This window comes from Rhagoletis pomonella, unplaced genomic scaffold, assembly GCF_013731165.1.
Source record: "Rhagoletis pomonella isolate Grant_MI unplaced genomic scaffold, Rhpom_1.0 Rhpom_scaffold_00004, whole genome shotgun sequence".
NCBI lineage: Eukaryota > Metazoa > Arthropoda > Insecta > Diptera > Tephritidae > Rhagoletis > Rhagoletis pomonella.
Window position 1 is genome coordinate 68,028,065 of NW_023458558.1, and position 14,293 is coordinate 68,042,357.

Below are 14,293 nucleotides of genomic sequence, written 5' to 3' on the forward strand. Positions count from 1 at the left end.
TTAGTAAGCTTTATTCCTAGTACTTATGCCTTTGCTTTAAGCCTCTCGAATTCAGATTGCTTAACTTAAAGCCTCAATGGTTTAATATCAACACTTATGCTGAATTTCCACCAGGCATTAAATAACAAAAATTTGAATGAAAATGTTGGGCATTGAAAAAATACCAGTGTCATAAAAATAGTCATTATGTTTGTTTCCACCATGTGGAAAATGGCAAATTTTTTGTCATTTCAATGCCAAGTGGAAATTCGGTATTGTGCTTAATTAGCTTTACATACACGCACGCATAAACATTTTAGCCCACCACCAAACATGCCAACCAAATCCGGCACATTGCATACATTGTATATGAGAACATTTAGGCAGTTATTAAAAAATTTTACAAGGGCAGAGGGGCAAATGTTAAGCTGTGTACTAACCTTGGATTTCTCCTTTGTTCTCGGCGATATACGGAAACGGCTAAATACTCCCGTTTCAACGCCACCCGAAGCTGTGGTACCATTGTTGCCACTAGATCCCGGTCGCTCTGGCTGTGCAGAGCCAAGTACGCTAGTTGCGCTGCCTCCACCAGTGTCCTTCTTCTCTTTATGGAAGAAGCTGGACAGTGATTGGATTAGACTTTTGCGGCGTTCTGGATCTTTTTGCCTACGACTAGATTTGCATTTTGGCGCTTTAGTGCTGGCGCTTACGCTACCACTGCTGGATTGTACGGATGTTGAGGAGAGCAACAAATTGGGATCTGAGGTAAAATCGGCAGTGACCCCCGCGACTGACTTAGTGTTAGAATTTACATCGCCAGACGATTCTGGCTGTTTGCTCGCCATGTACACTAAATCATTGACACTCTTCGATGCGCTCAGTCGGCGGTCGTGTACAGGTTCCTCTGTATCTTTTGGTAATTTAATCGGCACCTGAGACTGAAATGAAGTGGCCAAGTTATTTTTCGCATCAAAATGATCGAGTTGCAGTCGCTGACGCAGTAGCTGCATTTTCTCCTCCGGACTTAGACCGAGCTCAGTGTTCGATTTGAGACGCGCACGTGCACGAGCTTCAGTGCGTAGATTTTCTGTTGATACTGAAAAAGAGCTATCAACGCTTTGTGCGGTTATTAGAGGCTTTTGAATGCGATTATTACGCGCAGGGGCTTGTGGCGTTGCATATTTACATATATTTTCATCTTTTAACGCTGACTTGCTCGGCTGGGAGGGCAGCACATGTGAAAATGAAGGAGTTTTGGTCAGTTTATACCTTTCGAAGGCGTCCAATTGTTCGGCATTCAAATGCTCGCTGAAAGGTCGTTGCTGGTAGGCAATATTGCGCGTCGGGGAATCGCCTGCCATCCCGTAGGCAGAGACATATGTCGATGACTTCGGTAGAGGGATGTTTTCTCGGAAATTCACGCTAGCAGTAAGCTCATCCGCAGTGTTTACTACAGTTGTTGATGGCATTGCTGCCGTGGATTCATGATAGTGTGCACGGCTGGTGCAATTAGTGTCACTGGTTGTTGTTGCCGCTGCAATTTTTGGAGTAGGACTTAGACTAGAACCGCTTGCGTATCCACTCGTGAGCATCGTGCGCTGACGACTGCGGTGCAAACGCTTTTCGGCATTCAACTGCTTCTTCGATTGCAATTTGTCCATGACGAGGTCATGTATCAGGTCCTTCTGCTTGGTGCGCTCCTTAGTGATCTCTTCTAGTTTGCGGGTCAATGTCGGAATTTCAGGTACCTTGTGGATTAGAGTCGCGGCTGCGGAAGGATTGGCAGCCGTAGTTAGAGCTACATTTACATCTGAGACTTCCGAATCGGTGAGTTGCAGCATTGATGGTGTTGGTTCTATCACAGTTTGTACATTGCTGACGGGCATTTCGCCCTTGGAACTCTTTCGTCTTTGTTTACGTACATCTGAATCACGAGCAGTACTGATTTGCGTAATCTTCTGCTGTAACGCCCGCACACACTCCTCGTACGAAAGCTCATTTGAGAGTTTGCGCGGCGCCGCCTTCGGCGCAAATGCTGATGATGTTGACACTGCCGTTGACGTATTGGCATCCAACAATAGTGATGCTGCAGGAATTTCTTGTGACAAGCAACGTGGGGAAGTGGCTTTACTCGATGAGCTAGTCGAAGTACTGGTCGTGGTGCATGTTGACTGCGAAGTTTTCGGATTTTTTTCGGAGCTGCTAGGCGTAGAACCAGTTGTTAGCTCAGCGGCTTTGCCTGTAATGAAAGAACTGTTATGCAGATCGGGCACCTTTGGTGATGAGGAATCTAACGGACTAGTGACAACGGTCAGAGCTTCACTCTCCTCTGTTGTAGTTTTAGTTGTGGTGGCTGCCGAAGGCTGGATTTGTGAATTTTGTGTTGTTGTGAATAGGCTATCGTCTTCCAAATCGTTCAATGTGCTTGAATCAGTGAGCGATTGAGTCATGAGCGAGGGAGGTCCAGTAGCTTGTGATTTCTCCGCTAACGAAGCGACGAAGTGTGCGTCCTCGTTTACGGGAGTCTTAAGTAGATCATGTTCGTGATCGCCACTTTGCAAGATGTACGCTCCCTGTTCGATATAATCTATGCCAAGCTTTTCATCACGTTTTGCCGCAACCGATTTGTGTGTACTATCTGCTATAGTATGTAGTGCAGCTTTGTGCGAAGGTGTTTGCTTGGGCGTAGGCGGATCGATAAATTCTATGTAGCCACGATTGCGCAATAATGCCGTATTTGTGGCAGAGTACGCCTCCGCGCATGAGCCCTCCGACCCGGTATCCATGAATTCAATATCGTCAATATCAATCGATTTCAGTATGCCCTCGAATTCAGCAACTGGCGCTGTTTTGGTTACTTCCCCCAGCATTTCAATTGTGCTGGGCAATTTCGATGCAGCGGACAGCCGTTTCTTCTCTTTTTTATTGCGTTTAATGGTGCCCTTGTTTGAATTCAGCACGAATTCCATATCAACGAAATTCTCAGATATACAATCGTCTGCCGTCCAATCGGATAGCTCTGTTTCGGTCATCACCTGACCTGTGCCAGTGAGTTCGGTTTCTGAATCGGAACCACGTGACAATAGATCGCCAGTGGGTGTTATATCACTGTCCACTTCCATTAGTGGTGATGTCGGTGTGCGCGCCATAACAGCGCTCGTTGTTATGGCGGTTGGTGTTGTGGGAGTATTTGGTGACTTTAGTGAGCTATTCAAGTTTAATGTGACTGGTTTAACGGCTTTTGTATGCTCCACGCTATGTTCGACAATTAGTGGCAAATTTTTAAGGCTCTCTACTTTATTTTCATTTTTGGTATCAAATTTGAGGTTTACTATTTTCATGTTTGGTGGCCCTCGCTCTGGTAATGGTGGACCTATTTCAGGTAATGGCGGCACTTTTTCCTCTGCCGCCATCTCCTCGGTTCTTTCGTCTTCTGCAGCCTGGTTTTTTTCGATCACTGTACATTCGATTGGCTCCGGTGTTGCCGTAACTGGTTCCATATCAGCTTCATTATCTTCTTCGATCTCTGTCGTTTTGACGGTAGGTGCCGCCGGCACGACCACCCCTTCAGGAATTTCCAAGTACTTCAGATCATCCGGATCGCCAATATACTTGCCATCAATTATCATCAAACTATCGATTTGCATGAGTGTACCTGATGTATCATGTATTTCGACGCGCGGCACTTGATGACCAATCGCCATGGCACCGGTTTGCGTATCCGGACTCGTTGTTGACTCTAGTATATAGTGTTGTATATCTTCAATACTTGACGAGTTTGAAGTGCAACTTGAACCTGTTGTGGACGACATAGTGTCTGTCTTACGCGTTCTCCACGGTATATTCGGCACTTGAATTTGCAACGTTTCATTCTCTTCCTCCAATTTCTCTGGCGAATCCATTTTCTCCTCGTCGCAAGAATGGCTCAAGAGATGTTGCTGGTCTTCGGTCTGGCATCTTGCCGCTGGCTTGTGCCCTGGCTTCACTTCCTGACCAATATGACCTAGTATGTCAGGTATACTCTCCTTTACATCCTTGGAAACATCTGGCCTCACTTCCTCTATAACGGTATTGTCGCTTTTCACTGGTGACTCGCAGGTCAGATCTATAATCTTATTACTATCGGCAGTGAGCAGTACATCATTGTTTTCAGCAGAATTTATTTTCAGTCCATCATTGTCCCGCCTTTTTACTGGCATTTCTACTTTGGTTAAATCTATGATTGACGACGATCTTTCCTTTTCTGGCGAAACGAGATCTATTGTGCCCATAATTGTGTGATTGCTGGATGGTGTTGAAGGCGATTTTTTGTTCACAGTCTCAAGCAAAGCTGCACTGACAGATTCCGAATACTCCATGCCTTTGTTGAGCTCATTTTTGCTATTCACAAAAACGTTTTCCTTCTCATTGTCCGTCGAGGCAGTGGATGAAGCTTTCTGAATAGTAATCTCAACTTTCAAATCGTTTAAAATATTAGTTGTGGCTGAGCGCATCAAATCGTTGTTTGCATTTTCACCCAATTTCGTGCGATCCAAAAACGTTTTCATGGTTGGTGAGATACCACTGCCAGGATTCAACAGCTTTTGACACTCAGATATATTTGATTGGAAGCTGCGTATGCGTGAGTCAAGCACAGAGGTAGAACCGGATTTTTGAATTTTGTTGCCATTTCCCTGTTCACCGAGTAAGTAACGCTTCTTTAGTTCTAAGCTTTTCTTTGAAGCTATGCCTTCGGTACTGGCAGTTTTATTGAGCAAGTAGTCGCCTGGCCGTGGATTTTGAAGAGGCGCGCGGCTTTTCGTTAAGAGTGTGGGGTCGACCTGAACAAGAGGTTTAAATTGCGGCTGTGGTGGGCTTACTTGATACTTCTGTAGATAACTTCCTCTTAAGTTGTGTGTGTTATTGGTGGATGGTACGTGATGTCGTTGACCGGCGGTCGAAGCAATAACGGTAGATTTGACCTGTAATGTAGATATGTTTTGAGGTATGTATGTTCTAACAAGTAATACACTAAATTGATTTATCTTTTCACTATAAGCGTTTTTCTGCATATATGTACACAGGGGCGCACCCAGGAATATATTTTAGGGGGAGTTTTATATTTCTGAATATATATCACCGGAAAATACTGAAAATTTGCTTCAGATAATACGCTCTTTAAAATACATTCATGCAAGTTTTATGTACAGTATGTAATAAATAAATAAACGTTTTAAAATCCATAAACTGCACTTTATTTACATAAGATTAACAGAACTCAAACACTTTTAACCGACTTCAAAAAAAAGGAGGTTATCAATACGCCGGAATACATAACTTTTGACCACGTGAACCGATTTCAATAATCCTTTTTTTATTGGAAACATGGTACCTCAGGGGTCGTCCCGTAATTTGGTTTATATATCCGATGATTGGATCATGAAGAAATTAACGGTACCCCTAAATTTGAAGTCGGTTGTGTTCTTTCCTTAAAAACTACTTGTTTAATAAAAAGTTCTATAAACTCAAGATGCGCTCAACTTTTAAAAGTACCTATTAAAAAATTTTAAAAGAGTCAGTAAAAATAAATTTATTGATTCCATAAATTTTTGCACTTTTATGCTCATTTTTTCGATTTCTGGTTTCTGGTTTTCGATAGAGATGGTGAGTTTTCACGATTGCTAAATTTTTTTAATATTTCGAATACCGAAAAAATTAACTGAACTGTCAAGAAAAACGAAAAATTCATATAAAAAGACGGACGGGAAATGGAAAAGAAATTTTCTTCTACCAAAATTTCTTAAATTAGTTTGCAGCTCTCAAGAAAAAAATGCTCGTATATTTATTTCCTCATAGAAATTTACAGCAAAAGCAAAGCGCTTTTTCAGGCAACAGAAATTATAATAAATATTTCTTACAATTTCCTTGAGAGCTGGATTCTTAGCTTTAAGATACAGTTTGTATTTGAGGTTATTAGCTTTAGGGGGGGTTTGAACCCCAAAACCCACCCCTTGTGTGCGCTAATGTATGTACATATGTCTTTCTCGAAACCTTTGAACAACCGTTATGGGAACAAAATATAATCGTGCAAAAGCGCGCTCGGGTATAAAAAGCTAAACCTGGAGCTGGGAAACTTACTTGAACTTTTGTTGGCTTTCTTAGGTGAGTGTCGTCAATGAAGATCTTTGGAGTTTCTCGGATTATTTCATCATGATCGAATTCCGAATCTGTTGATATTTCCGTGGCAGAATTAAGTTCAACCTCCTCGGGCGAAGAAGACTCTGACTCGCTTTGAACCTGAAAAACGGAAGGTTATATTAATTATGTGTTATTTAACATTTTTTTATTCAAGCTAATTGAAACCCCAAAATTCAACAAAGATACTAATAAAGACGTAGGATATTTTGTAATAACAAAACAAGACAGCGAGTGAGTAGTGGCGCATTAATCAGTCGGAAATTTCTTTGCAGTCCTTTTATTTGCAGTTTAGTCGATTTTAATACGGATGGAGATTTTTTAAGCATATGAATTCGGCATGCAAAACAAACGCTTTAAATGGTGTTTTTAGATTTATTTACACAACAAACTGCAATGAGGTACGATCCAAAAAGGCACAGCACAGATGAGCACGAGTACTAAACTTTGGGAACACTTGAATTTAATATACGAGCACTTGAATTTAATATATGAATTTTTTATTAGAAACAGTTATTAGAATGAAACGCAGCAAACTTGAGCAAAAAAATGCAAGAAAGGTAACGTTGGCAGCGGGTTAAAGGTCAGGTGTCAGTAAACGTTTTACGCTTCGTTATAAATCATTTCGGGTTAATACGAGCGATATTCACGTGTGTACCACTCGTGTGGCGAGCGAACACAGGCAGCTAGCTTTAAGGCAGTTAATATATGTATGTATGTAAATTACACGCTTGGATGCCGAAGCAGAATTGCGTTGGAGGGTTAAGTATTAGTTCTTTTTTACCTTCAAAGATCGTACCCGTTGAGCGTTATGGCTCAATCAATGCTCTCTTTATCACTTTATGATTCTATAGATTTCTTAATTCCTTTTCCTCTTTAATGTGGAAATGTGAGAGAGAGAGAATTTTGTTAACAGCATTCTAGGATTTTTATTCTTTTTATTTAGGCACACCGAGCGTAAACAAGCTGGCGGGCAGTTAGGCAGACGTTTTTGGTTGAGTGGTTGTTGGTTGCTTGGTTCGTTGGTTGGTCGATGGGGGGTCGTACGTACGGGCATTTAAACGGACGATTGGTTTGTTTATGTTTTTTTGTTTTGTTTGTAAATTTATATATTTTTATATATTTCTAGCTAATGTTTTAGTGTGTTTGTGGTTTTGATTTTTAATTCCAAATTTTAATTTGTACTTTTGTCTATAATTTAATATGGCATTGGTTTCATTTTTTATTACAACGTAAATATGTATATTAAAATATATATTTTTGTTTAATTTAATTTTTTATTTATATGTAGTTGAATTTGTGTGTGTGTAATTATTTGATTTTGAGGTTTGCTGCTTTCCACAAGTTTTTTGTAGATTTAATTAAGCACGGTGTTAATAATATCTCCAAAATCTACTGTTAAATGGAAATTTAGTACGTCTCACAAAACAAAACTATTGTACATTTTTTAAGCTATAACGCACGATTCTTTGGAGTGTTCCCGCTCTCGATGATGTGAAGGACTACGCCTTGTGTAATCGTTGAAATGCATGTTGCGTCCAATGGAGCTGCCATATCCTGCATTGCCACTGCCTAAATATGGATTATAGTCCAGGGAAGAAGTGTTTGTCGGTAAGAATGTAGTGCCGTATAAACGCCGATTGCTCAATCCGTAGTCCATCCCATAGGAAGGTGTGTAGCTATAGTTACTATTCGACAATCCGCTGCGATCGCGTCCAAGTGACCGCGATGTTGGAAAGCGTGCCATTTGCTTGGCTCTATAACCACTTGGCCGATAACAGTCCAGATCATCCTCAGCCGACTCGATTGCTTCACGCTCTAGGCGCTCTGCTTTGACTACATCACGCAAGTACGGATTCCTCTCAGCCGCACGCTCGTTGATGAACTCACTCTTACGATTGTGCAAACGCTTGCTGCGGTCGAGTAGCATGCGCGTGCTGGCGTCTATCGATTGCTCAGGTGTTTGGCTGGCTGGTATGTGTCGCGTTGGGCGCTTTGGTGTGCCACTGTTCGATGTGTGCAAAGATGTGTTCTCGGCGCTCGAACGGGATGAACGCACAGCATGATTCAGAGAATGTTCAGAGTCGTAGAACGAGATGGGTGGTGAATCTTTGCGTAAATCTGATATCGACTTTGATGAGCATTTACTGTTGTTAAGTTCTTCGGTAGGTATCCTTTGGCGCCGGCTTGGTTGTGGTGAATGCGATTGCAATTTTCTAAATTTCTTTCGGTTCCTAGGCAATTCTCTCATAAAATCCTGGTCGTCTGAGTGTTGCTCGTCTGCTGCATCAAAGATCGTTTTGCCATCAGGCCATTTACGACTGCGAAATATTTCGGCAACTGGTGATTTCGGTACTGAATCGCCGCGTTTCATTTCTATTACTGTATCAGGTGACTCGCTGGTATCCATTTCTGGCGAAAGCTCCGGCTTAGGCCACGGCCGGTTTTTAAATACTTCTGCTATGGGTTCCGAAATATCCGGCTTAATTATAGGCTGTGGTTTCGCAGGAATTTTCAACTTTTGTGGCAGCGGGGCCTCCCTCGCCTCGCCGTTACTCATGAGCTCGATAAATGCAAATGAGCTGCAACGAGAACTCAGTGAAGGCACGTCTTCTGTTTCCGATGGAATAACAAGCTTTTTGAAATTAGGCGGAGTGACCTCTCTTTGTGTATTTATGCTGTCCTGAGTGCCACGACGCGAGCTACGCGGCGTTGGAAGTGGAGTAGTATGCTTGGAATTGTTGCTATTGTTGACTTTAAACTCGTTTGGATTCCGTTCGTTTTGCACTTTTTTCATTTCTTTTTCTTTTTCCTTTTTCTCTAGCTCTTGATAGTTTTTGTCGCGCTCTATCAAGGCTTGCCGTCTTTCCATTTCGATGTCTTCAATAATGCGCCGTTCCTCCGAATCACTGCTGTTCGAGGAAAGATTATTGAGCAGTTTTATTGAACTTGTTGGGGAGATCTCTTTAATTTTTGCCTCCTCGAATCCACGACGTTCGGCATGCACAAATTTGCGTAGTGGCATTGGACTTGCTGGCATTTTCGTCATATCCCATTCCAATGAACGCTCTTTACTGGAGCCCTTGCTGGATGGTCGATTATTAAGCGTCTCATTCAGACTCTCTTTCGATGGGTGCAACGATGATTTCGGAAAATTTGTTATTGGAGTTTCAGAATTGACCCCATTTTGTAGCACTTGACTTGTTGAATTGTTTGTTGCTGTGTTTTGACGATCCATTGGTATAGATGCACCGTCTGTATTTGCTAAAGCTTGGGATAATCTCCATTGCATCAATGGAGAATCAACGGGAGCAACGTTCGCAATGTGTACAGGTTTCTGCTGTGGAACAGTTGATTCATTAGTAATGGAAGCTTCATTATTTATTGAAGTTCGTGACACTTTTCGTTGTAATAATGGAGTATTTACGGGGGTTACAGCTTTTTCTTTTATAGATGATTGTGAGAGTCTTCGCGGTGCATTGGAAGGCTCCGATGTAATAGATTGGGAAGTCTTCTGCTGCATTGTTGGAGATTCCAAAAGTGGATTGATTTTGTTAATTGATGCTTGTGAAAACTGCCGTTCTGCTTCTGCTGTCTCTTTGGTTAAGGCGATAATCCCATTGCCAAAGTCTTGAGTGGTATCAGATTCTTTCGCGGCTATATTCATTTCGCGAATTGATGTTTGGGAACTCTTTCGGAAAGTCGTTGGGCACGTTTTTACAGAAGTTGTGGTTTCAGGACCACGTGCAGTAGATTCATTAGAGGAATTGGTTTCTTTTTCTTTTTCAATTCCGATCTTTTTACTAACTGTACTCTTTCGATCGTTAGCAGATGAAGCTTCAACATATTGTTCAATATTCGAACTTTTCCCATCTCCTATGATTGGCTCTTTTATGTCAGGTTTTATACTTTCAATTTTCACATCTTCCAACTCGTCTTCGGAAATGTTTCGTGGAAACTTATGTAATGAAATACCGCCATTTTCCGCTAGTTCAGCAGTTAAGCTCTTCGTAAATGCTGTTTGCATCAAATCCTGCACAGATGGCGCCATAGTGTCGGGACATAATTTCGCTAGTTTGTGTTTGATGCGTTGCGGTGCAATAGGCGCCGATGCCTCGCTGGAGGATGAGGTGCTCTTTTGCCTTCGCTGTGGTCGGATAGGGAAAGGTGTTTCTTGTGGGTCCATATAAAGCATTGTCTGTATGGTTTCCAGGGTTAAGGGTTTACCTCTGGCAGCAGCTGCGGTTGTTAACGATTTCTGAGCTGCTTTGTACTCAGCATTTTTCATATTTTTTTGTGAGTCTTGCGTCGCTCTGAATTTTGAATTAGTACTGGTTTCTACCTCAACTTGATTGCTTTCAGAGCATACTTCTCTCGAGTCAATTGGCACAAAGTTGTCTTGAACTGCTTCATCTTTCTCCAATGATTCCAGCCTGTCGACAAAATCTTTATCATCTTCGGTTTTTCTTTTCAGGGGGAGACGTGGAGTAATCGCCACTAACTCATCGTTCGAATCAAATTCCACGTTAACCAGCATTTCATCGGAAAACTGACTGAACAATTTTTCGATGCTTTCATCCTCTGACGAGCCGCGCACGCGTACTGTGGTCGGCGCCAAACTGGGGCTTTTGCTAATCGACGTGCACAACGAGTCACATTCCTCTTCCGCACTGCGGCCGTGCTCGCTGGGTTTGTTTTCCAAGCGCTCAACAATGTTTTGGAACAGTTCATCCACGTTGCTATTTGATTCCATTGTTGAGCTTTTCGTTAATGTCGCAGCAGCGATGTCCAGCTTTTCTTGCAGCGAAGCATCTGAGCAACGGCGCGAGTGTAAGCTTGTTTGTGAATTCCGGCGGGAGCTGCTTAGCGATTTATCACAACCTGTCTTGGGTAGATTTCGTATATCTTCCACCAGCGGTCGCCTTTTCAAAACCGGCGTCTCTGACGTGGGAGTATCTGAATTATTGGAGTTTTGGCGAGACAAAGGTATGGATTGCGCATTTAGTTCAGTAGCAGAATCTGATATGCGACTGGGCTCATCCGACGTAATTTGTGCATTATTTTTTGACTCCTCGCTTGCTTGGAGTTCAATGATATTTGGTATATTTTTCGCTTCCAACTTGCCCAACGAGCTTGCCATACTACCTTTCTCCACTAATAAGCTTATTTCGAAGTCTTCCATTTGATTTTTAGGTGGAGATATCGACTTCTTCGGAGCTACCGCAGCATTGGAAGCTTTCTTTGTGACATTCGCTGCATTGTCATTTGTTGGATTTTGATTTTTGGACGGCAATGGAGACTTACGTTTAGTTTCCTTTGAATTGGGTTTCAAAGCAGTCGTTGGTTTTGTTTTCTTATCATCAGTTCTATTCAATTCTTCAACTGGAGACGACGTCTTCTTCACTTTCCCACCATTTATTAGCTCCTTCTTCGCAGCAGCAACTGTTGGATTTTTCTTTTCAGGTGATTTCTTCTTTATTGCCGCTTTTGCTTTTTCAGGAGATTTGGATTTGATGCCGAAAAATTTGGCGATTTTCGATTCACGGTATTGTACTGGTAAATCATCGTATTTTGTTTTCGTCATGGCATCCGCTTTAGCAGCCGCCTCTTCGTCTTCAATGGCACGCTTCATCGAGAAAAAATTATCTCGTTTCTTCTGCAGAAAATTAGTCGCCTCGTTACGCCATTCTGACTTTAGGTATTCCATAGTTTTCTCCAAATCGCTCATGGAGTCCGATTCACGCGATAATATGGAATCATGAGAGATGAGTGACTCTCGCGACTTGTTCAAATTGCTAGTTGTAGACTCCATGCGACGCAGCTTGAACGATTGTTCCGAAGATTTTATAGAACTCATTGATTCAAAACGTGCTAGCAAACCTTGCACGCCAGTTGGCCGATCGCCATCTTCCTTGGTTCTATGTTCGCTAGGCTCCAAATTTATTTCCTTCCCGCGTCGCTCGAATTCACCCTCGCCTAGTGATTTAGTTTTTAATAGCCTTCTATTGCGATCGTTGAGCGGACGTTGGGGTATACCTAAATCGATACCAGTTTCTTGGAATATTCGTTCAACTTTGTCTGAAATGTCTTCACTGGGCGATTTTTCCTCCTTGAATAGCTTGAGGTACTCCGCGCTGGGCGAATGCATTTCTTTATCAGTCGACTGCAGAATTTCATCGAGCACGCGGTCGGATTCATCGCGTGGAACAATCGACTTATTATCTTGTGTGCAGTCCACTTTCTTCGCCGAGGCAGTCCCCTTCTTTTTAGGCACAACTTTTTTTATAATTTTAACGTTACCCTTTTTCGTCACCGTCGCAGTTGCAGCTGTGGTCTTAACTGCTGTTTGACCATTTTTAGGAACATCGGATTTACTGGCCACGACAGACGTATTTTTCTTCGTCAAATCAACAGCACCATCCAACTGATGGTCGCGCAAACTAAATGTAGCACTTCCAGTTGAAGCTTGGCGCTTAGGTCCAAGATTACTGCTCTTTATCGCCGTTGAATTTTTATCGTTTCCCTTTTTGTTTACACCACTGCCAGAAGCGTTCGCAGCTGCTGTTGGAATGGCGTTTTCTGTTTGAGACTTTTTCAACTTATCTGCCACAGTGACTACTGCGCTGCGACGTTGCGGTGTCGGACTGCTGGGAAAGTATTTTGCTAAATCAACATCTTTTAAATTTTTTTGGGTTTTATTAACTGCCGCGGCATTTGATTTTTGTTGTTTCTGATCTGGAAAATATTTGGATAGATCGACGGATAGATTTGCTTGGGAACTTGTCGGCACAACCATTTGTGATTTAATTGCGTCCATCGTTCCCGAAAAGCTCTTTGCCTCGATTTCTTTCAACTTCTCCTGCATCAAACGTCTATCGACCTTCGGAGAAAACTTACTCTCTGCATCGTAAAGTAGCTTTCCAATATCTGTATTGGATTTATTGCCCCCAATAGGCTTGTCGTTTTTTGAATCTTGTTCCCTTTTGTTATCAACGCTTTTCACAATACCCAAAATATTTTGGATTTGCATGCGGCTATCATTCGCGATTGCGTCATCTTTCGAGATGAATTTTTCGGAACGCTTAAGACTGTTTGTTCGACTAATTTCGCCATTTTTATTCGATTCAGTTGGGGTAGCTGAAGACTTGTGTTTGAAACTGTTGGATCTACTGTTACTTGCACTGGGTTTCTTACTAGCACTTGGACTGGCAGTTGGACTCAATTGTTGCCTTTTGAGGCTGCCCGTTCGATTGAGGGAAGCAGATTTAATCTCTGCTTTCAAGCTCTCCAATACTTCTTCAGGTGAAGTAGCTTTCAGCAGCGTGTGTGTTGCATTATTGGTCTTCTCTTCATTATTTTCAGATTTCAACTCGACTTTTAATGTATCTAAAACCTTTCCAGCTGAAATAGCTTCCGCTATTTGAGGTTTTACGTCAGCGACATTAGGATTCTCCCCAGCAGCTTTGACATTATTCTGCTGCTCTTTTAAGACATCTGACTTTGGCACGAAACGATTTCCAAACGTTGACTTGGGTGCTAGTGGGTTTGAGTTACCAACTGTGCTGTCAGCCAACCACTTCTCTTTCATCGTCAATTTCTTAAGTATATCACTCTTTACCAAATTCTCTTTGGCTATTGTTTCAAGATCTTTACTCATTTTAACAACGCTATTGAGGCGATGTAGTTTTTCATTGATTGCCTCAATTTCAGCGCTGAACTGTCGCCCTGTTATTTGTTCCAATTTCTCTATGTCAGCTTTGGTGGGTGGCGGTGCAGAAAACGAGGCATTCGTGGAAAGTGGTAATATGTCACCGGCAATGGAAGCAGCAGATTTGAATGATTTTTCCGAATTAAATGACTGTTCAGAACACTTGTCAACCTCAGTCTCTGCTTTGAGATTATGATTTGATGTGGCCAACACTGCAGCAGCTTTATCATCTGAAACCGTTGCCACATTTTCTTTTTTTTCATTGTTCTCATTACCGTCATTCAGAGATTTAACCTAGTCATGGGGATTTTAATTTAAATTGATTTCGCGCAAAAATTTGATAGAATGAAACCAACACCATTATTTTATGTTTTAATGTATGTAAGTATTATTGATGGTATTTGATTGAAGAAAATAAATATAAAATATATA

At 42.0% G+C, this 14,293-nt stretch overlaps 1 protein-coding gene across 1 annotated transcript in view; it reads right to left on the reverse strand.

Moving 5' to 3' along the window:
- Positions 1-14,293, reverse strand: part of LOC118738032 (F-actin-monooxygenase Mical) — a gene marked incomplete in the record, with an annotated part of 215,264 nt that overhangs the window by 32,979 nt on the left and 167,992 nt on the right. The window contains 2 exon segments of the mRNA XM_036468909.1: positions 420-4,940; positions 6,097-6,255. Of these exon segments, the coding sequence (XP_036324802.1) occupies positions 420-4,940; positions 6,097-6,255 (4,680 nt within the window).